This window comes from Hippoglossus hippoglossus, chromosome 23, assembly GCF_009819705.1.
Source record: "Hippoglossus hippoglossus isolate fHipHip1 chromosome 23, fHipHip1.pri, whole genome shotgun sequence".
Classification (NCBI taxonomy): domain Eukaryota; kingdom Metazoa; phylum Chordata; class Actinopteri; order Pleuronectiformes; family Pleuronectidae; genus Hippoglossus; species Hippoglossus hippoglossus.
The window spans coordinates 13,440,955-13,462,927 of record NC_047173.1 but is presented as its reverse complement, the minus strand read 5'-3'; the positions used below and the strand labels follow the sequence as shown (position 1 = coordinate 13,462,927).

Sequence of the window (21,973 nt, the reverse complement as noted above, 5' to 3'; positions counted from 1 at the left end):
GTCCTCTCATGAAACCACATTCAAACTCACTAGATCCAGATTTTTTATTTGGACCTGCACCAAATTGCCCACACACTCATAAATATCAGTCCTATAAACATGCCTGATTTTTCTTTCAGCAAGATCCATGAATTATTCATTGAGAAAAATCAGGGAGAATGTTGAAAAACAAATTGTTGAATCCGCACCAAACGTTCGTGGGTTTTTTCCTGGAGGTAAAAACGCAGGTGTTCGAAAACTTTAGACCTGAAGTGTGAGTCTCAACGTGAGTTTGTTCAGTTATTAGTCTGCTACTGTAACATGACTATGAAGACAACATGAGCATCGTTCAATAACACATGTACAGTATGCTATACCAAAGAGATACTATATCTATGTTGTTATCTGTATTTTAAACCTGACCCTTTATCTTAATATCAAGATATGTGGTAAAAAATGATTTCTAACCTCTAGTTTCTAAGTATGAAAAACTAAAGAAGTTTTCAACTCTCAGTAAAGGCATTTTTTCAGAGCTTTCTGGGGCTGTATTGTATCCAAGCCAAACTTCAATATCAATCAGTCCACAACTATGATTCAAAGGCACATTTAACACAATCCCACTGATCCTCCCTAACGAAATCTCTCCCTTTCACCAGCTGAGGATAAACACAAACCAAAGACCCTTATGGGGATGTTCAGACGATTGCCAAGCCTGTTTCCAAGACTGACGTCCATGATTTTCTTTTTGACAACGCTGGTATTCTTGCTCCCTTTTTTTATCTATATATCTGCAGCCCAGAAACATGGGAGAACTAACAAGTCAGTGCAACGCAGTTACCAAGTTTTCTGTTCAGGACATTAGCTAATTGTAAAATAGGCGAGCGCGGAGACACGCCCGGCAAAGATTACTAAAACAGATTGACAGTTAGATTATCATCGTGCTGCCTCACTCAGCGGGGCTATACGAGAGGTACACACTCTGTCACGGTAATTACTGTGACGGACAGCGTGGCCCCTCGTAGCTGTCCAGCCGACACACAGTACAATTAATCAATCAAAGCTCCCGACTCGGGGGTTCATCCTTTAAGACAGGCATAATAATCCCTCACTGCTCCCCACATCCACGAGCTGATTCCTCAAGTCTGCATGCTCTATTGAGGAGGACACAAAAATGTCCGCGCAATGGAGGAATGGAGTGATCTAGAAGCTGATTAACAGAATAGTCATGGCTGTCGTGGTAATGTAACGGAGGACTAAGACGATGAGTGACGGACGAGTGCTTCAATCAGAGCAGGCCAGTGTCTCAAGTTTCTGATTTAATGTGTGTGTGTCTGTCCACAAAAATCCTGAAGAAAAGCATCACTGACTTTAACAGTAACATCTCTGTCGACCCACACACACAGGTATAAACAAAGACACACACACACACACACTAATCTGAGATATAAAGCCTCATCGATCAGAACTGCTCTCTCTTGAGGATTACATCATTGCCCAGCAAATAGCCAATCAGAGCCCAGCTGAGGCTGTCCGCTCTGTGACCCCATCTCCTGTAAAGGTAAAAGCAATAAGAGGCGCGCGCACACACACACACACACACACACACACACACACACACACACACACACACACACACACACACACACACACACACACACACACACACACACACACACACACACACACACACACACACACACACACACACACACACTATTGTGGTCTCGTCACAAAGAGGCATTGATATCATTCTCCAAGGTATCGAGCGTTTTTATATAAACCTGAGCCGATGCAGTTCAGTCCTCTAGGTAATATATCACCGGTGCATGTTGGGACACACAGTATTTGTGTTGTTGATACTGTGACACATTGAACATCTCTAAATCAACTCAACCTGGATTCTCCCTCTCACACACATACATGTATACACTGCCTGTATTCAGATATCAAGATCATAATTGACCTGTTTCCACATCGTGACTGGAGTCTAGTTCTCTTCAACTCCTCATAGTGAATACATCGTGGATCTTAACAGTAGGATTGCTGTGTTATCGTACCTTGATATAGCCACCAGTCGAGACCAGGAGAGAGTTGTCTGGGGAGAAGTGCAGGCAAGTCACCCAGCCGCCGTGGAGAGAGTCCATGCCGTCTTTACCGTCCCGCGAACAAATCTTCAGCAAGGAGCCGTCTTTGACGCTCCAGAGCTGTGAAAATCCAAACATTATAAACCATCCATAAGGAAAGTTCCCCTAACAAATGACAAAGATGCCAGCTGTGATGGTATTTAAAGATTTGTCAGAAAAATAAAAGGTTTTATAAAAATGTATTCCTTCCTATGAACTAACTCGATTTTCAGCCACATGTTGAGGTGGACGGATTTTGCTCAGTTGCCAGTGAGATGGTTCAGTTGTTTTCATTTGACTCAACTGTTTTGATCATGTGATACAGGTGGTCATGATATGAGAACGCGTCCTTTCCTCTCTGAGAAATGAAGGCTCCAACTGGTGGATCCCTCCTGGCCCAACCTATCCCAGGATTCACTGCGCTTTGGTGACCAACAGTTTTTCAAAGAGGTAATGGCGCTGGCAAGCGACGAGACGTCCGATGCTTGAGAATCAAGTTTTTAAATCAACCAAACAGCTAAAAGGACACATGTTGAAAAACCAAGAAGCATTACGACTTTCTCGTTACGTCCAACTGCAGTTCTGGACAGGCTGGTGGCGCCGATCACGGAAATCCTCTGTAGGCCAGACTCTCATCCATGAAAACCGCCTCTTTCCGGGGCCACGTAGACCGCAACCGGTGTCTCTGTTCAAGGATGGTCTCTTGCATCAGATATGACCAACATGTCAACCTTAGGTCAAGTGATGATTACCAAACCATCTCCATGGCAACTGAGCATGTTCATGAACTTCATAGAGCTCCAGAAAGACACCAAATGAGTCACGAATGAACCTTGTGTTAACCTAAATGAGAAATTACCCACAAAGCACCATAACGAAATGATGGTTGGTGATCCCTGGTGCAGAAAATCACGTATATTGCAGCTGTTATGCAAGTGTTCAGATGCCAGGCGCCTTTGACAATGACACATCACATGTACGGCTATATTTAACTCTTGGCATGCCTTTGTGCTGAATGACTCAGATTTGTTGCCATAGAAACAGGGGTGAGATTTCGGTGTGGTTTATGTAATTGGATCTGAGGGATTGGGCCATCTCTGGATAACGGAGCAGGTTCAGCCCGGAGGCCACTCAAGGGCATTAACCCCGTGTTGACTGACGCGGTCTACGAAGGCCAACCGGAGCTTGGCGACTTCTCCTCGTCTTCATCTTTGAACACAGTTTAACTTTTCATTTACTTTCTGTTAGTGGACGAACGGTGCCAATGTCAAAACCTTTGGGATCCAATTTGGCAGCCTGAGTCATTTCCTTCGCCTCTTGAGGCAGGAGGTCTTTCCTGCACCCGATATCTTTTCTTTCATATCACCTCCATCAGTCCACTTTTCTCTTCGCTCCCTCAGTTTCCTCGTAAACATTCTTCTTCCCTCCCTCTACCTGTCACCTTTTTTTTTTGCATTTAGGGCTCAATAGCAAGAAATAAATTGATTTGAACACACACCCGAATCTCTCCGTTGTCGTCCCCAGTCGCGAGGCATCGGCTGTCCCAGGAGAATCTGCAGCTTCGGACACAGTCTTGGTGACCGCTCAGCGTGTGGAGGCACTGCCAGGACTCACAGTGCCACAACTAAGAGCAAAAGATAATGAAGAAAAAAAACTGATATAAGTACTTTAGTTTTTTCAAAAATGATATGAAAATGGTCATATTCCGACTTTGTTAATACAAAAGTCACACTAGAACTAAAGGGAGCGACTGATCCCATCGTAACCCATTTAGAATAAGACTAGGTTACCTATTTCTGTAACACAGGGCATCTAAACTGGCTGGATTTCTCTTGGAAAGAGTGCGATATTGCACTGTGGATGAGGTATAATTAGAAAAACCAACACAGAAGTGTTTACCGGGAAATAACAGGACATATAATTGTGCCAAATGCAGAGTTAATGTTGTTAGAGCACCGCATAAGAACGATGCAACTGTTAATGAGCACTCTCCCACTCTCCGCTGTTGTCATTCCCTCACTTCTTTTGACTTTCCCTTTTTTATTTCTTCTACTCCTGCCGTCTTTTCTCTTTCCATCCTAGTCTGCTTTCACCGTATTTCATCCTGACCTGGTTGCATCGTGTTCTGCACAGAAAATAACACAGCTCATAATTAGACCCTTCATTTGGCAGCCGGCTAACTATGTCTGCACACAAAGTCCCATTCATCTGAAGGTCAGGAGAAAAGAGACGGAAGAAGAGGGATAATCGGAAGAGCATACTGTCTCTCTTTTTGTGGTGTTCAACAAAGACACTCAAGGCTAAGCGCTTTGGTTTGACCTCGAGATAGATGGAGACCGGGGGCGTGTTTGTTTTGAGCTACCAAAGCCCCTCGGTCTGTAAAGCATGGACTATGTAGCTGGCTGCTAACCAGCCACACACACACACAAACACACACGAAGCTCAATTATCGTCTTTGCCAAATCCATAAAACACACATTCTCTCTCACTACCATTGACCGACAGAAGCCAGGTTGGCCGGCAACCTAGTGGCTGCAGTCTACAGGAAGACCGAACCCAAATTTCCCGTGTGAAACTCGGTGGCAGTGGCTGGAGATGAACTGCTTGCAGCTTTTTTATTGTTTCTTCTATGCTGGACACTCAGAAACACAAGTTGTCATCCGTGTCTGAATATTAGACGGAGAGACACGAATCTAACACTGAACCCGCGACACTGAGAAGAAGCCAGTTTCAAATAGCATACAGTCGCAGTGCAGTTCAGCGTTGAGTAGGAAAAGCCATGATTTAAGAGCAGTTTGGGGAAAAACGGCAATATCCAGCCTACAGAGTCGGTCAAAGTCAGGCCAAAGTCGAGCACAGCAGTGTTAGTGAACAGAATCCTGGCAAAAACTACAACCAGACAGCGAAGTGGGTCAGTTTGCAAGTCAGCCCATCTGCCAGGCTGGTGGTTCAGCAGGTCCACGGGCTCTGCCATTTAGTCAGACTAAATAATCACAGAATGTGGGCGTTGAAGGACCGGCTGACCAGCAGCTAACTCACCAGACCTGGCGCTCTCGCTGCTGCACGCTTTAGTCTCTAAGGTCCCTCGCCTCCCTGCTGGTGAAGCCTTTAGCCTCAGACATCACCCGCAGCAACGCGTCTATGTGCAATGTGCTGTAAGTAACAAGTTCGGAAGAAGGCTAGAGGGAAGATGTTGATGTGTAATAGGTCGTCTTGTTACTGGCAGCACCAACAGATATGGCTCATCCTATAAAAATGACTACGAGTGTGTGTGAGAGTGTGTTGAACCTTAGCCGTCTTGTCAGCAGAGGTGGTGGCGAACAAGCAACCGTCTGGTGAGACATGGCAGGACAGAATGGCTCCCTGATGAGTGTCGATGTCCTGCAGCTTCTCTCCACTTTCTATGTCCCAGACCTCGAGGAAGACAGAGATGATTCAATATTTGATTTCTTGCTGTTTGTTTTGAGTGTGACTGTGTGTGTGTGTGTGTGTGTGTGTGAGCGTCACCTTGACAGTACCGTCGTAGGACCAGGATAGGAGTCTTGTGTCTGCCGCTGAGCTGTTGAGCCAAGAGAAGCACCTGACCTGCTCTTTGTGACCCTGGAGTACTCTGCCCTCGCCAGACTGCCACCTCCACACCTACAGGGGGCAGCAGAGATGCCATGTTAGTGGATGGAACATGGGCTAACCTAAAAAAGTCAAAGTATAGATAGGGTATTTTTCACCATTTTCCCAGGGAATAATTCACAGACATTGATGAAAAAAAGATCAGCCACATTTAGGGAGCTGATCTTTGAGTGTGTGTAATTTGGTGCAGCTTGGTTGAATTTAAAATTGAGCCTTGGCAGACGAAAGGACACAATAATGATGAAAAAAACCTGGATCCAAAAACACCAGACTTTTCCTTTAAGTCTCCAGATATATTCACGTAGATAGAAAAGGACATAAAAGTAGTGGCAAAGAAAGAAGCAGAGAAAAAGAGCGTCGCAGCCATGTAGCGTCCACCAATCATACGACAGGGAGGGAGCTATAGATGCTGCAGTGCGGCCTCACATACACAGGGAGGTAATACATCAGTGTGCTTCTGAGTGCAGGAGAAACTGTACAACACTGCTTGTGGTACAGCAGATCACAGTATTTCATTTTGTCCTGTAAAAGTTTTGTTTTTGGTGTCTCAGGTGCAGAATTTATGCCAATGCAACATCACACTGGTCTACATAGTGCTTGTTTTATGCCAGCATGCAGGCAGGTGAATGAGTCGAGATCAGAGTTCAGCTCAATGAGGCCAGGGCAAACAGCATCATCCAGATCATTTTATCATGCCCTTATGCTATGTCGCCCCTTTTCTTCCTCCGAATAGATTCTGTCATGTGTCCAAAGGTTATAATCCATCACCGGCTAACATCAGTGTCATTAGATCTCTCTACATTCACTCTGCGTCCGCATTAACATCTAAATCCACACTTCCATTTCCGAGCGAGCGCACGTCAAACAGCATAAATTTGAGAAGCTTATGAATAAGCAGCGGACGGCCCGAGAAAAAGGATGTTGCGGGAAGCTGCAGCATGAATACGGAACGAGGCCCCGCGCTGTCGGGGAGAGAGAGGAGGAAGTGCTGCAGTGGACAGGTCTGTCGGCAGAAAAGAAAAGATGAAGAGGAGGAGATGAGAGGGGGGAAGAGGAAAGGGGGAAACGAGCAACAGAGCATGAAGGGTGGGGGTTGAGAGAGGGTAATGGGCCGAAGTACACACACATACCCACACACAAACATAGACAGTTCCGGTCAAAACGAGAGCGGGAGGAAGATAAAGAGTTATCGAGAGCGACGCAGCCGAAGGCAAAGGAGATGAAAGAGGGGGATGAAGAAGGGAGAGGTGAAGAGGCCCGGGAAAAAAGAGGTGGCAGAGTGCTACAGGTAGGGGAAGGCGAGAAAAGCACAGAGAAGTGAAGCACTGTGGGGATGAGCGATTCAGCGACGGTTTTACTCAAGGTGAGGAATGGGGATGAGAGAGAAGAATAATCAATAGCAGGGAAGAGAAATGGGAGGCAGGTTGGGGGAGGGAGGTAAAAGAACACGGCGTGAATTAGGCAAGAAAAGGACGGTGGGGTGAGGGAGAGAGTGATGAATGGAAGAAGCACAAACAGACGCAGACAGAGAGAGAGAAACAAAAACAGCATAAACGGAGGAGAAGAAGAGCCGCACACCCTGATGGTGGTGTCCTCGGAGGATGTGATCAGGGTTTGGCCGTTCTGGCTGAACTGGCAGTGCAGCACCGTCTTCGTATGTCCCAGCAGAGTGGCCAGAAGCTTCCCAGAGGGCACCGCCAACACCTGCAAGAAAGAACCCAAATATAAGTAAACAGCAAAACTGCCTGTAAGCTGCTCCACTCTTAGGTAACGTAAGGTTCGACCCCGGTGTCGAGAACTTCTGCAAGCCTTGAGTGATGGCTGATTTATACTCGGGGAGGAAAACTGTCCCCCGGAGTTTCCTTTTAAAAAACTCCTGTCATTTCGAGGGGAGGGCTGGAGGAGGGGAGAGGTGAGGTGCGGCTGCTGGCTTGATGGTGATAAGCACATCAAGTGTGTCCAGTCCAGTCGGGACAGCAGGGAGCAGCTGCTGAGGGTCTGACAGCCCTCGAGATTCTGTCCCAGGCAATTTGATGCTGGTTGGAAGATTTTGCAACTTCTTCAAAAAAGTGGGATGCAAACACTACGACCCAGGGAAGGTCCAGGAAGACTTGCTACCCAAAGGTGAAGCCAAAGAGTTGTAATCACCACCTAGTGGCTGGCTGCGGTATAGGTCATAAACCCTGCCTTCTCCATGTTAGCAGATGGGACCTGGGCCACACTAAAAAGTCAAAGTAAATGTTAAATAAATATTTTTCATTTTTCTGTCAGTTGAGAGACACACACACACACACACACACACACACACACACACACACACACACACACACACACACACACACACACACACACACACACACACACACACACACACACACACACACACACACACACACACACACACACACGCACACGCACACGCAACATGGCAGCAGAGAAAAACATCCTCTAGAGCCTCTTTGTAGTTTTTAGTCATTCTCAGACTTCTATAGAAAATGACTTGTTTTTCCAACCAGAGTCGCCTGCAAATGGAATAAAACTTATTAAGTACAGCACAACATTTTCTTCACTGCAGCAGAGCAACTGTATTTCTGACAGTATAAAGTACAGACCTGTGATGTTTGAAATATTTACATCTCAGTGGACAAGGTTAAACTGTCTGAGCAGAACAAGCCCGGGGGAACGACAACCAGGTTTCCTAAAGCTCTCAGCACTGAGACGTGAGATTCAAAGACCCCGAGAGAAAACGCTTGGGCAGGTTTCACACATGCAGCTTTTCTGGGATGGTGAAGTGAGCAAATATTCCAGAGGGTGTTCAGCAAAAAATATGTAAATATATATACACATATATATATATATGTTTAAAACCGGAGGAAAGACTTGTTTTAAGTACCACTGCCAAGGGAGTAAACATGTCTGGTGGTCAGTGTTGAGGCTTCGCTGATTGATGACACATACAATAACAACAACAACAATCTGCCTATTCTGCTGTTACCCTTTGGAAAAGTAATTTAACAGATTTAACAAACACACAAACAACACTTGATATTCGAACACATAACCGCCGACCGTCCACAGTACCTGACTAGCTGTCAGCCCAGCTGCCTGGTACAGAACACACACAGACACACACAGACACACACAGACACACACTCACGATTGCATACTTCCACGATCATGAAGAAACAAACAGTGGCTTTCTGTTTCCTCCTGCATGTGTGTCATGAAGACTTCAACGTTTATATTAAGAGAACAAAGCTGGTATGTCAGACACCAGCAGCTGTGAATGAAGTTCATGAATTATTATGAAGTCATTTTTCTCTCCAGTAAACTGATGGTGAATAAGACCAGAGGAGGGAAGAGGAACTGGATACCTCCCACTGCAGCAGTCAGTACCACTTCCATGTAGCACCACAGCCCCCTCTGGTGTTAGCTCAGGGCACTACAACAGCAAACGCAGTACAGACTTCCTCAGGATTAAGAACACTAAGAATGAATCTATAACTGAGTGTTGGAGGTAAGTGACTAAGTATAAATTATTAATGTAATATTCAATTTGTAATTTGACTTATAGGATTTCTTAAGTGATCAAGATATACAACAAGGCTGCAGCATGTTGGTGCAGCTTCTTTCTTTTGTTAGACAGTTAAATTTAATAAAAGCGACGTGTCGTCTTCTCTTACTCTTTAACACCACTGGTGCAAAAGTCTTGGCTCGACAGTGAGTGAAAAACAAACTGATACACTCGCAGGAAAAGAAAAGGAGGAACTTTACTTCACAGGAAAATGGATTTCTAACCAACGATATAAACGTTTTGTTGCGTATTTTGGGAGCATCACTTGATTGCACAAAAACTATAACTTCTCCTTTCTTCTAGTTTTAGGAACTCAAATCACCAATCCTCTGTGCTTCTATGAGCTGTTGTGTGCAATAAACCGTACCACCAAGCAGACTAGGACTCCTTTCTCCACCTGCAAACAACAATTTACCACAAAGACAAGGAGCGGAGGAGCACGGAGAGGAAAGATAAAGGAAACAAAAGAAGGGATGAAAAGAAAGAGCAGTGTGTGACAGAGACTTGAGAGCAGGTGGGAAGAAGAGTGGGAGAACAAATCACAGGCAAAAAGGAGGAGTGTAGAGAAAGAGGGATGAAAGAAAGAGGCTGACCTGGTGAGCAGCTGACAGGACAGATAAAAAAAAAGGGCGACAGTGCTCGTGTCAGATCTCATGACTCAATGTGCCCTGAAAGTAAGTTGACTGCCCTGTCAAAAACAAAAGAGGAAACATAAGTACTGTAGGGAAGATGTGTTTTTCTACCTGTACGGTTCCATCCTCTTGTCCCAGAGCCACAGCAGAGGGCTGCTTGCACATACAGGTGCACCGGATCCTGGACGACAGCTCCTCTGACTGGAACAGCACTGATCCCGTCTTGCCGTCACGTACCTGTGACACACATTGATTTATGTAGCTGTTTTCAGACACGATTTGGGTCCGGACAACGCAGCAGGAGATTCTCTTCTCAGACACGTTCACAACAACACAAGTGTTCAGCTGAGGGGTGGTGCAGCAGGCAGAGGCAGGACATGACGTATTAATTCTGCTACAGAGGTAATGTTTTTAATTCACAGAATATCGACGTGAGCTGCTTTCAGACATGCACTGAACTCCAGAGAATGTCTGCAGATTCTCTGGAAGCAGCTCAAGACAACCCAATATTAGATTTTAGCACCACCCATACATGTCTGCACTTGATCGCATTCTCAGAGAAACAATCCTGCTTCAACAAGTAAACTACTCTATTTAGAAATTATTCAAACCCCTCTCCTTTGTTTTCTCACCTGCAGCCTGTTGCAGTTGTCGGCAGCCGATACGGTGATTTCTCCATCACAGAAGAGAACGTCAGAGTCTCTCTTCAGGCGGACGGCAGAGGTGGTGTGAACCTTCTTCGTCTCCCATAGCTACAACACAAGAAACACACGTGAAGCTTGAGTAGAATTTGTTGTGGATGTGCAGCAAAAGAGCAAAATATGAAATTGCGTTTCACTTTTCTTTGTCTGTCGTCTCAAATTTTCACATAATTGATGATTACTAATTCATTGATTATCCTTATTTGTTTATCATTACGCTGCAGAGAAAGACAGTCATTGGCAATAAATAGGTTTCTCATATACTGTTTATCTGTCCCATGAATTTTATGGTTGGTTATTCTTAGTTTCTAACAGCTCCAAAACAAATTCTGTCTGCCGCTCTTGTTTTACATTATTCAGGTCAGTGTTGTTACCTTCCAACTAAACAACCGGCTCAGATCCACAGACTCATGTCCTTGTTTATGTTAATTTAACTGTTTTCAGGCTGTTTATTTTATGACTTAGGACAAATCAGTTGACATTTTTTTATATAACCTCAGTTATAATGGAAAGAGCCTGAAGCAAGTAAACGCAGCGAGGACACAGACCTCCGGTTTCTTTAATCATACAGCAGCTGTATATTCCTTATTTCGAGCATATTCAGGCCTAATGGAGCAACAAATATATATTTACACTACTCATACGGTCTCAGACTTTGTAGAGGTACCCGAGTGCAAAAACAATAACATAAAGCTAATTTTATTCAGTATTCAGTATATTGTGGCCTGGTTGGATAATTGTGTTTTCATTCCTGAGAATTTCCTCCTTAGGGGCTGAAAAATCTCTCTAGGAAAACACAAGAGGTAATTATAACATCAGTGACAGTATCGGGGGATGTTCACACACGAATGGAGCAGAATCTCAGTCTCACCCTGACAGTCTGGTCATCGGAGCACGAGAGCAGCTGGGATCCGTCGTGAGAGAACTGGACACGCTGGACCCAACTCAGGTGCCCACTGCAGTCAGCCATCTTTTTATTGGACTCCAGGTCCCACAGCTGGAAGACACACACACACACACACACACACACACACACACACACACACACACACACACACACACACACACACACACACACACACACACACACACACACACACACACACACACACACACACACACACACACACACACACACACACACACACAATTGGAGGATTAAGAACAATCACCGATGGGTTCGTGGCATTTGAGGTTTTTTGAAACCAGAAGAACCAAAAACAGACACTAAATATAAATGTGTATGTGAGAGGGTATGCGTGTTCTACCTCCACAGCGTAGTTTGAGAATGCAATGGCGAGCAGGTTACTGGTCGGACAGGCGTCACAGTACTGCACGGTGCTCATGCGATTCGTTTTGATCTCCAACAACATGTCCGACGTCTCCACATCGAACACCTGAGAAACAGACGGACACACACACACATCAGTTTCTTGCACTTGGTGAATACATTTTTTTTAAAGCTGCCATAACTTACATTGTAAATCAAAGTTGATTTCAATAAGAAAAGTCAGTACAAACTAACACAAATAATCACTGCAAAAACTACAGATTTGATTATAAAAAGCAGAAGTACCATCTTGTGCCTGAACATTTCAACCTGAGGCAAACTTCATCATGAGTCTCCTCTTCCTCAGAGACACAAGCGCCGCAGTGTTTGCGTCGTTTCCCAGAATACGAATGAATGAAGACATGGAGGATGCAGACAGACCGATGACAGGACAAGACTGACTGATTTCGGAGAGCTCTGGAGAGGAGGGGCTGCTCGCATTCACAACCAGGACACACACGCTCTTCAGACTCTCTAAAAGACAACCTGACAAACAGCCTCTCATTCCTGTCTTCTTCACCGAAATGACACGACGACGAACCGAACCTCGAGGTGATGGATATTTATCTGTACGGCTGAGACGAGCACGACGCCCACAACACAACACAGTGAACAATGGCATGCATCTCTGCACTAAGAAAGCATAAATATACTTTTCTGAATAATATTCACATTCCAAAACGCTCACCAAAACACCGTTCCTGGCAGCACATATGATACGCTTGCCATCCGCAGACCAGGTGCTGCACTTGACGAGGACGGCTTCGTCGCTCTCCGTAAACATGCTGCTCACGTTGATCGTCTTCCACTCGTTGGCGGACGACACCTGAAATAGCTGCATTCACACGAGAACACACAGACGCATGTCAGCACCGAATAAGACCTGCACATGCATTGTACATTTCGAAATGATGCATCATATAGTATATGTATATTTTTTAACTGAGTTTTGAGAAAGTACAGATTTGGAAGTGATTCCTGGCGATATCTCTATAAGTGTCAACATCCTATATTTTTTTTTAACTGTAAAAATAGATGCTTTTACAATATCGTGCAAGTTAAATAAGTTATAAGGTCTTATTTCATTGGTCAGATGTAGGATAAAGATAATGACTGCATCTTTTATTACCTCTGCCAAGAAGGTCCATTTGTTTGTTTATTTGTACTAGAAAATAACTTATCTACTTATCACATAAGAAAATATGCTCTCTGTTTTTAGTATCTGATACTCCTGTTCTTGACATATCCACCAGGAGACAGCAGGAGACTCTTTTTACAGCCAAAATCAATGACTTCTGTACTGAACATTATTTTGCGCCGATGTTATAAATAATACGGCATACTCGAAAAAGTACAGTTTTTGCCTGAGAGCTTTACATGTATCCAGTTTCATAGCACTCACCTTCACAGTGCCGTCGTTAGAAGACGTGGACAGATAGGTGTCATCGGGGGAGAAACAACAGTGGTTGACGGGCTCAAAGTGACCAAACATGGTGTTCTGGGAGGACGGTCTGTTGAGGTTCCACACCTACAGAAACAGGGAAAACACAGGAAAAAGGGGAGAAATATTAATAAAGAACAATAACTTATTTTCACATATATATTGACATTTTACAATTTTAGTGCAAGTTATACAAAGACTAATATTGAAAGAAGGGGACAGCCAACACAAAGGAGGAAGGGTCGTGTTGTGTCTAAGAAGAACTCACACACTCACTCACCTTGACGTTCAAGACATTGTCGTCGGAGCAGGTGGCCAGCAGGACCTGTCGTTTGGTGTTTGTGAACTGACAGTGGTTGACCTGCTCCTGGTGCTCCTCCGCAAAGACCCTCAGCAGCTTGGCTCGCTCCACATTCCAAACCTGGTTTCAAATGATATACAGATATTTTCGCATTGGTTTTTATTTTTATTGCCTGATTGTTGCTGGTTATGATGGACAATCCTCCTTACCTTAACCTTCCTGTCACTAGAGCAGGTTGCTAGGAGACGGTCGTCCGGGGAGAAGGCGCAGCAGAGCACCTCATCATCGTGGGCCGGGATCTCTGTGAGCTTCTCGCCTGTGGTGCTTTTAAACACCTGAGCAGTGAGGTACGATTACAGCAGTTCAATTACAACACATATATGTGCAGTAAAAGTACTGACTGAACTCATTAGCACAAATTTACTACAGATTCACTTCTGGTTTCAAAGGTCCAAAGTATATGACCCTTCAATATCATCATAAGATTTAACAATCAGACCCTAATCTTATCTGTTGCCGAGGACTAGATCAACACTTCAAATCTCTGTATCTTTACAAATCCCATTTTATTACATTTTTTTATTTATACACAAACTTCTGCCCTTAAGAGTGGATCACTCTTCATATTTTCCACTATTTTGTCTCCATGGAAACTATTTGCCCTTCACAATTTCTTTCTCTCTATCTCTCTCCTGCACACACACACACACACACACACACACACACACACACACACACACACACACACACACACACATATATATATTCGTAAAGAAACAAGTCTTTGATACCTTGAGTGTCTTGCTGGCTCCACAGGTGGCGATCTTGGCTCCGTCATGGGAGAAGCAGGCAGAGTAGATGGAGCCCTGGTGGGGGTGGATCACCAGACGGGAGAGACTCTCCACACTGCTCTTATTCCTGGACACACACACACATACACACAAACACACACGCATAAATACACAAAGAATAGTCAAAACTAGAACACACAACACATGATCACCGATAACAATTTGAAAGCAGACAGGGTTAGAATAAAATGTTCAGGTTACAAATTTAAATTGCAATAAAATCATTCAACTGAAGTATGAGACTGACTTGATTGCATTTATCTCACCATGTCACTTTAAATGAGTGATGTGACAATTCGCGTTTTATCTTCCTATGTACATCTGCAGAACTCTTCTGTGTAACTGTGCTCACAGTTTTCACCTAAGAAGGAAATTATAATACATCTGATCTGCACGTATAATTTGAGAACACGTCAAACACCGTGTAAAACTGTTTGCATACAGCCAGTCAAAGTAGAGTTTCCCCGTGCTGGTCCGCTCCTGTGCCTGCAGCAGAGCCTGTTTGTAGACCTCGGAGCTGTGTGGCTGAGACAGAGCGAGCTGCACCACGTCGGGGAAAGGACGCTGCTCCAGGTGGTGGCCGTTCAGAGACAGGAACTCCTGGAACTGACTGCGCACCTCGCTGTTCTGGGAGGACAGAAAAGAAAAAGTCCACTGGAGTCTGTTAAATGGAAAACGACAAATGTCTTTGGACAAGTCTTTCCATATTTATCACCCTAACACTTGTGTTTTGCCCTTATCATCCTCTTTGCTTGCTTGTTTGACCTTGTTTCTTATCTAAGTTGTTTGCTTAGCCTATTGTAAACTTTGTCATTGTTGAACATGATAAAAATTCTAATTCTGAATGTAAGTTATTGGTGTTCTAATGCTGTTTCAGGACTGCTTCTACATTAACAAGAGTGAATCAAATCATTGTCACCCATGAATTTTCTGTTTCTAATTTGTTTGTGGTCTTTCAATAATGTTTAACACCTCGTGAGAATCCAAATTTAGCACAAATGTTCACTTAACCTCACAAATTAACTGGTAAGATTTCAGTGGTCAACGGTCAAAGGGACGTCATATGAATTTGGAAAAATAAATTATGTTGACTGAAACTTCTCTGGTTGGACGGACACATACAACCACAGTGCGGTATTTGTAGTTTGTAGTGAAGCACTTTGTTACTCTTGAATTGTGCTTTTATAAAAATAAATAAACTCACTTATCTCTAGAGGTGCGGAGGAGGTTGAAAATTACTCATGAAAACATTATGCACTCACATTGAGATTAAATTACTGTTATAAGAAGAACAATGTCCTCTTACGATGCACGTCCTGGTTAATCAGTTGCGTAGCCCCACGCGTCCTCACTTGTGTCAAATAAACCTTTATCAAATCTGCCCTCTCTCTTGTAGTGATGGAAATTGGAAAGGGACCAGGGGACAGCCAAAATGTGGAAGGGCAAAAACACTTATCTTTGTAAAGGAGATAATCATGAACAACTTTGGGGGGGAAATAACAGATGGTCACACTTTTTATTTAATTCACAAAGTTTCATGGAGAGGGCAAGAGGGACAGATGGACTTCTAAACTTGTATTTTCCCTGAGGGGAGGGACTCGTGTATATTTATTTATATAGTATACAGCTCACATTTTAATGAAGGGCTGTGAGCGACACCATTACCTTCTGACCCTTTAAATCTTGTCTTGTGACGGTAAAAAACTTACAGACACACGCACACACGCACACACACTTTGTTTCATGCAAAGTAAAGTTGGATAATCTGCTGACCTCTTTGTCCAGAATTGGTCCATACTCCACATAGTCACTGATGAGGTGAGCTGGACCCATTATCTGGGCCTTGATGCTGACCCAGTCCAGAGAAAACATGAGGGAGTAGAGCTCCTGGACAGAAAGACACCATGAGAAAAGACATGGGGACAGTCATGGTGAGAAAAAGAGAAAAACTGTTTCAGTTTACGAGAAACATGTATGTTCCTTTGTTTTGTATATAACTGTTAAAATGTGTGGAATAAATAAAAACTTAAGAAATGAAAAGCTTTTTTGGTATGAAGCTATGAAACGAATTGGAATCTATATATATATATATATATATATACACACACACTTAAAAATCTCTGCACATGCCTAAAACAATACAATTTTACAACTGAACTGTGTGTGTGTGTGTGTGTGTGTGTGTGTGTGTGTGTGTGTGTGTGTGTGTGTGTGTGTGTGTGTGTGTGTGTGTGTGTGTGTTACCTGGGTAAGGTTGGCTTTAGCCATGTGGTAGGTCAGAAATCTGATCCAATAAAGACACTCCTCGTCTCCGAAGATGGGAGGACCGTCTCTGTAGTGCTGCTGATACTGACGCACCACTTTAGCGTGAAGACTCTGAAATCAAATATTAAAAATATGAATTGATGTCTCGTTGACTGTTAAATGTTTTAATTATATCCACTTGGCATTATGCTTACCAACACCTCTATAGTAAAACCACGTCTGTAAATCTGCTTTTAAGTTTAAGTTGTTGAATTGACACTTAACAGAAAGAATCAAAGAGTTTGAGATGTCACCTCCAGCTGGGTACGGTTCTGCTCCACCAGGAAGTCCAGCTGAAGATCGTGGAGGTAATACAGGCAGGGTTTATTGTTCGCGTCCACAAAAAGCAGGGACTTGTTGACAAACTCCTGGAGAATGTCCTCCACCTCCTCGGGCTCCATGTTCCACAGAACAGACAACACCTTGGAGAAGGGACAACGTGGTTTACCCTGTGTGACCTTTGAAAAGACTGGGAGTTTTAGTTCTTCTATAGAGGAGAATCATGGGATATTTTCCAAGCACTGGACCATAGTGAGATGAGTCCATTACAAGTAGCAGAATGAACCATGCTTAATTTGTTTAATGCTAGACCACAGAGAAACACTTAAGTTTAAGCCAAACCTTCGCTGGGATTTTAACGTCCTTCTCGATCACAGCGAGGTCCTTGTAGAGCTCTCGATGTTCGTCAGGCAGGACCTCGATGCTCGCAGCCATGGCCTGGTCCAGGGCGTCGTAGTCATAAGATGAGGACTTCCGTATGCGCTTGAACTGCTTCTGCTGCAGCTGGCAGAGGTAGTAACGCCAGCGGTCGGGTTTCTCCTTGAGCAGGGCCCCGATCAGGGACACCACCAGAGGGGAGCCTATGGCGGGGGGGCAACAACTGTGTGTTATGGCAAAATCTGTCGGCAGAAGCTGAGGAGGACTCAATTTTAACTGCTTTTATTTTTTGGTGGTGTTAAAGATTAATTTACGTCAGATTTTTGTAGGCGCATAATTTAGAGGTTTTTGTTTCCTTCTATGACCCCATAAGAAATGTGTATATTTTATCTGCAAGCCAAAATTAGATACGTAATAATATCTGCACTTTTTACAGATTGCATGTTCAGTGTGTTTCAGTTTACAGACCTTTACATTCTCGGACAATGCTGCGAGCCTCCTCGGGCAGTCGCAGGGCGTTAGTTTGAGTGTAGAGAGCGAGTATCTCCAGTCCTTTGTTTTCATCCAGTCCGCTCTCCACTTCCACCTCATATTTAGCCCCTATAAAATAATAGCACAATTACAGTGTACACAATTTCTACGGTTTCATTTATTCAAGTTTGCAAATGTGTAGTGAGCAGAGTAAACAACAGGGTGCGTACCGCTAACTGAGTTAGTGAGGCTTCTGTTTCTGGTGGTCAGAAGAATCCGACAGTGGATATCAAACACCTTCAGCACCGCGCTGTCCCAGATATCATCGAGAATCAGCAGAGATCTAAAAATAATCCAGAATAGACACCTTCAAGTGATCAGACGGAATAAACTGGAAACAGAAATGAAAGTACATAAAAGTAAATAATGACATATATCATCTGACCTTCTTGCAGCTATCAAGTACACTATTTACTGAAAACCTTGAAAATCACATGGCTCAGTAAATGAATAAAAAAAAAAAATCTTAATTTATCGTATTTTCTTCATAATTTTGTGTTTTGCTTAATTTTTTAAAAGGTACATCACGATGATCTGAGCATGACAACCTGGGGTATCTGCGCAGCATGAGGAAGCGCAGGCGCTCCTTGGCCTCATCCAGAGAGTTGAGGGGGCGCTGGAGAGACTGGGTGTCCAGGTGCTGCTCCAGGCGGAAACACAGCGACTGGATCTTCACCAGCAGGTCTGGTTTGTCCAGCTGGCCGACAGACAACCATTGGACGCCTCCAGGGAAGCACTCTGCAGAGGGACAGAGAGTGAAACGACAGAGGTCAAACAGGGAAAGAGGTGAGAAGCTACCCGAAGCTCATGACTAAGCAACAATGTTGAAACTGTAGCATCAGTGACAATGAGAATCACTCCAAGATTACTTGAGTAATCAGTGTTAGTGTGAATTAGTGTTGATTCAGTGAATCAGTTAAAGATAACTCACCTTCAATGATACCTTGGTATCTGACAGCCTCTGCGGCCAGTACAGATTTGCCTGAGCCAGCCATCCCGAAGATGGTGACCCAGCCAGGTTCTTTCTTCAGCCGGTAGAGTTTCTCTCTGACCCGGTTCAAAAGCTCCGGTCGGCTGACAAACACCACAGGCCTCTGTGGCACACCGCCTTCACTCAGCACCGCCTGGACTGTTATACAAACAGGAAGGGGATCGATATTAAAGGTGTAACTTTCCAACATGCATAAAATAACACCTACGGGTTTAATAATACACACTCACAGACACCTACACACCCACAAAACAAACTTCCAAACCTCCAGTCTCTCCACCCACGATGTCCCCCCTTCCTCACCATTAGATGTGTAACCATCAGAGGAGCTCTTGTGTGCATTTTGTGAGACCTGCGGAAGGTCATCGTGAAGCATGTTGGCCAAATCATTATATGCCTCCTTAACCAGGGCGTTGTAGAAGGAGATGTAGGCCCGGTTGTCCTTCCTCAGCAGCAGCTCTAGCAGAGCCGCAGCCTGATCCTTTCTGGTGGGCTAGATGGAGAGAGACAGTAGAGATGAGAGGTGGACGGTATAATATATATTTTACATGCTGATACTTTGAGGGTTCTCATTTGAGCAGATGAACAGTTTCATGATTTGCCATGACTAAGATACAGCAATCTAAAAAGTAAAGTATCTGAAACACAGATATCAGTTAAGTTGACAGTTCACTTCTTAAACCGTCAGTTGTTGAGACTTGAGTCCAGAGCTCACCTGAGTCCTGATCCTCTCCTCCTCGTCTCCATTGATCACACCATCACTGATCATGTGGTCCATCAGGTATGAGGGTTTGATGTCTTCTTCCAGTCTGTGGTGAAAGCGCAGCAGACAGCTCCGCGCCCCTTCCTCCAGCGCCATCTCTGCGTAACTCACCGACCATTCAGGATGCCGTTGCACTGCATAGTAAGAATTAAAACAAGGAAAAACGATGACGTGGGGTAATGACAGATGAATCGCCCACATGAGGGGAAAGTGAAATACTGAACGTGTCCTTGCAAAGCCACAGATAATAACATGCTGCTACTCCACTTCTCTATGAATGCTTTTCACACACCCTGACTGAGTCATTGAGTCACAAGAACATTAGTGGGGACACTGGGTGATAAGGCCTGGTTCCCAGCAGCTGTTTCATTTTCCCTAAAAGCCACAAAGGTCTGCCAGGCATTGCTACAACAGTAAATATACCTTTCAACCTTTTGGGGGTAAATCTATACATTCAAGATTTTCCACACCGAGAGGAAAGAGAAGTCTAAACACTGTTGCTACAAAGAGCCACATTTTGTAAAATATCTTTGTACACTACAACATGTTTTCCGTAAACCGGGAGACACTGAGCAGATGCTCTCATTTGGCCCCTTTGTTGCTTGTCATCCCTCAAACATATATAAAGAAATGATGACATCTCATCTTGCTTACAGAGTTCTGCTGGTCCCAGGGAGTCTGACAAGTTGTTATTGTGTATTTAAAAAGATCTTAACATGGGTCAATCTGTGTCAGATCAGCACAGCTTGAGCCGCACCCTCACGGATCCCTATGAAATGTTGGCATGATGTTTTGGATCGTGTGAGACACCTTCATTGTTTGTGTCCCAGATCTGAATCAAGCGAGCTACTGCATGGGGCTGACAACGATTTGAACTTTTAGGAGGGACCCGGACTTTGACAGGTCACATCTCCACAACAGGGAAGTGAAACAGGGGATAAACACACAAGTCTGGTTACATGTTTGAACAGCGCACACCTGCCTCCTCCTCGTACTTGTTTAAACAAGTTCACTCCTTCAGACCTGCTGCAAGGAAACAAAGACAGAAGCCACTTGTGGATACTTACCGGCAGCTTCTTCTCCGGAACGACCAAGGTGTGTGTTGAAGTGTAAATATCCGGGAGGTGACTGGACGTTTTAAAGTTTACAACGCGTTGTTTCCCTGTATTTACGCTGAACTACACGCCCAGCGCGAGGAGAAGGGCTGCTTCCGGATTCACAACAAAAACAACTGTCCTCGGTTCGCGGCAGCCAATAGCACGGCCCAGACTCCGACCACGTGACCGAATGAGCTCACGCGTTTCGAGATCCTGTAACTGGGCAAACCGATGCCGCCTTCACGGATCGTTGATTTTGCTCGTTTAAATCTGTTTCGACCAATTTAGACGCGTCGGCCTCGCGAAGAAACAGAAAACGAGCTCACAGAAAGATCCTTCCGGGCTGAATACACACACGATCTGTAATTAGACAACTCTATTCGTGTAAAAAGCGTTGACTTTTAATCAAATCTCCGCAGTTTTGTAAGATTTTCCTGATTTTCCTGTAAAGGTACCAGTGCTGCATGGTGACAGCACGTTTACTCAACAGGGGCCTTGAACAGATGAACTTAACATAAAGCTTGTTACAAAAGTCATTTCTGAATAATAATTAACTTTTAATGACGGGGAGATTATTATTAATTAAATTAAAATGTATTTCCATTTAGAGAAAATAACAGAATTTAATCTGGTCCATATTTAATCGTTAAGGATGTACTTCAAATGGGTTGTTCCCTCCTAATTTTCTGAGCAAAAATCATGATTTCTATCATTTTGAATATCTGATACATTCACTGTAAAGACTGTCAGTATAATGCATTATTATTTAATGTTACGTTTCTACACATACCTCACTTTAATGTCTATTTGTTTGCTTAGAAAACCATTGAGGTTAGTGTATTTTTAATGACAATTACGATACATATATTTTTATCAGCATGTTTACAATGTTATTACATGAGTGTAAATATATTGTGCGGTAGCATTTCAGATATTATGTTAATATGAATATTTTATGTACTTTGAGTCCAGTGTAGCTTGTTTTTTGCATTTTGGTTTTGTACTTCAATTCATTGTAGACAAACTAATTTATTAATAAATTAATTAATATTTTATCCTTAACCGTCTCAT

At 43.8% G+C, this 21,973-nt stretch overlaps 1 protein-coding gene across 3 annotated transcripts in view; it reads right to left on the bottom strand.

Moving 5' to 3' along the window:
• The window catches only part of apaf1 (apoptotic peptidase activating factor 1), a 34,981-nt gene extending 13,978 nt beyond the window's left edge, over positions 1–21,003 (bottom strand). Inside the window, exons 1-27 of one of the 3 annotated variants that reach the window (XM_034578212.1) lie at positions 20,873–20,959; positions 20,025–20,210; positions 19,758–19,942; positions 19,346–19,535; positions 18,983–19,183; positions 18,600–18,789; positions 18,222–18,334; positions 17,989–18,120; positions 17,485–17,723; positions 17,118–17,285; positions 16,804–16,935; positions 16,333–16,446; positions 15,002–15,186; positions 14,500–14,626; positions 13,918–14,043; positions 13,688–13,828; positions 13,369–13,494; positions 12,655–12,801; positions 11,905–12,033; positions 11,508–11,633; positions 10,568–10,687; positions 10,047–10,172; positions 7,308–7,433; positions 5,610–5,741; positions 5,391–5,516; positions 3,601–3,726; positions 2,037–2,183 (exon numbers count right to left, since the gene is read on the bottom strand). In XM_034578212.1, coding sequence (XP_034434103.1) covers positions 2,037–2,183; positions 3,601–3,726; positions 5,391–5,516; positions 5,610–5,741; positions 7,308–7,433; positions 10,047–10,172; positions 10,568–10,687; positions 11,508–11,633; positions 11,905–12,033; positions 12,655–12,801; positions 13,369–13,494; positions 13,688–13,828; positions 13,918–14,043; positions 14,500–14,626; positions 15,002–15,186; positions 16,333–16,446; positions 16,804–16,935; positions 17,118–17,285; positions 17,485–17,723; positions 17,989–18,120; positions 18,222–18,334; positions 18,600–18,789; positions 18,983–19,183; positions 19,346–19,535; positions 19,758–19,901 — 3,633 coding nt within the window. In that variant the 5' untranslated portion in view covers positions 19,902–19,942; positions 20,025–20,210; positions 20,873–20,959. Of the gene's footprint in view, positions 1–2,036; positions 2,184–3,600; positions 3,727–5,390; positions 5,517–5,609; positions 5,742–7,307; positions 7,434–10,046; positions 10,173–10,567; positions 10,688–11,507; positions 11,634–11,904; positions 12,034–12,654; positions 12,802–13,368; positions 13,495–13,687; positions 13,829–13,917; positions 14,044–14,499; positions 14,627–15,001; positions 15,187–16,332; positions 16,447–16,803; positions 16,936–17,117; positions 17,286–17,484; positions 17,724–17,988; positions 18,121–18,221; positions 18,335–18,599; positions 18,790–18,982; positions 19,184–19,345; positions 19,536–19,757; positions 19,943–20,024; positions 20,211–20,872 lie in introns of all 3 variants that reach the window. The other 2 variants (XM_034578213.1, XM_034578211.1) reach the window with 2 other exon arrangements.
• Between the last annotated feature and the right edge of the window lie 970 nt (positions 21,004–21,973).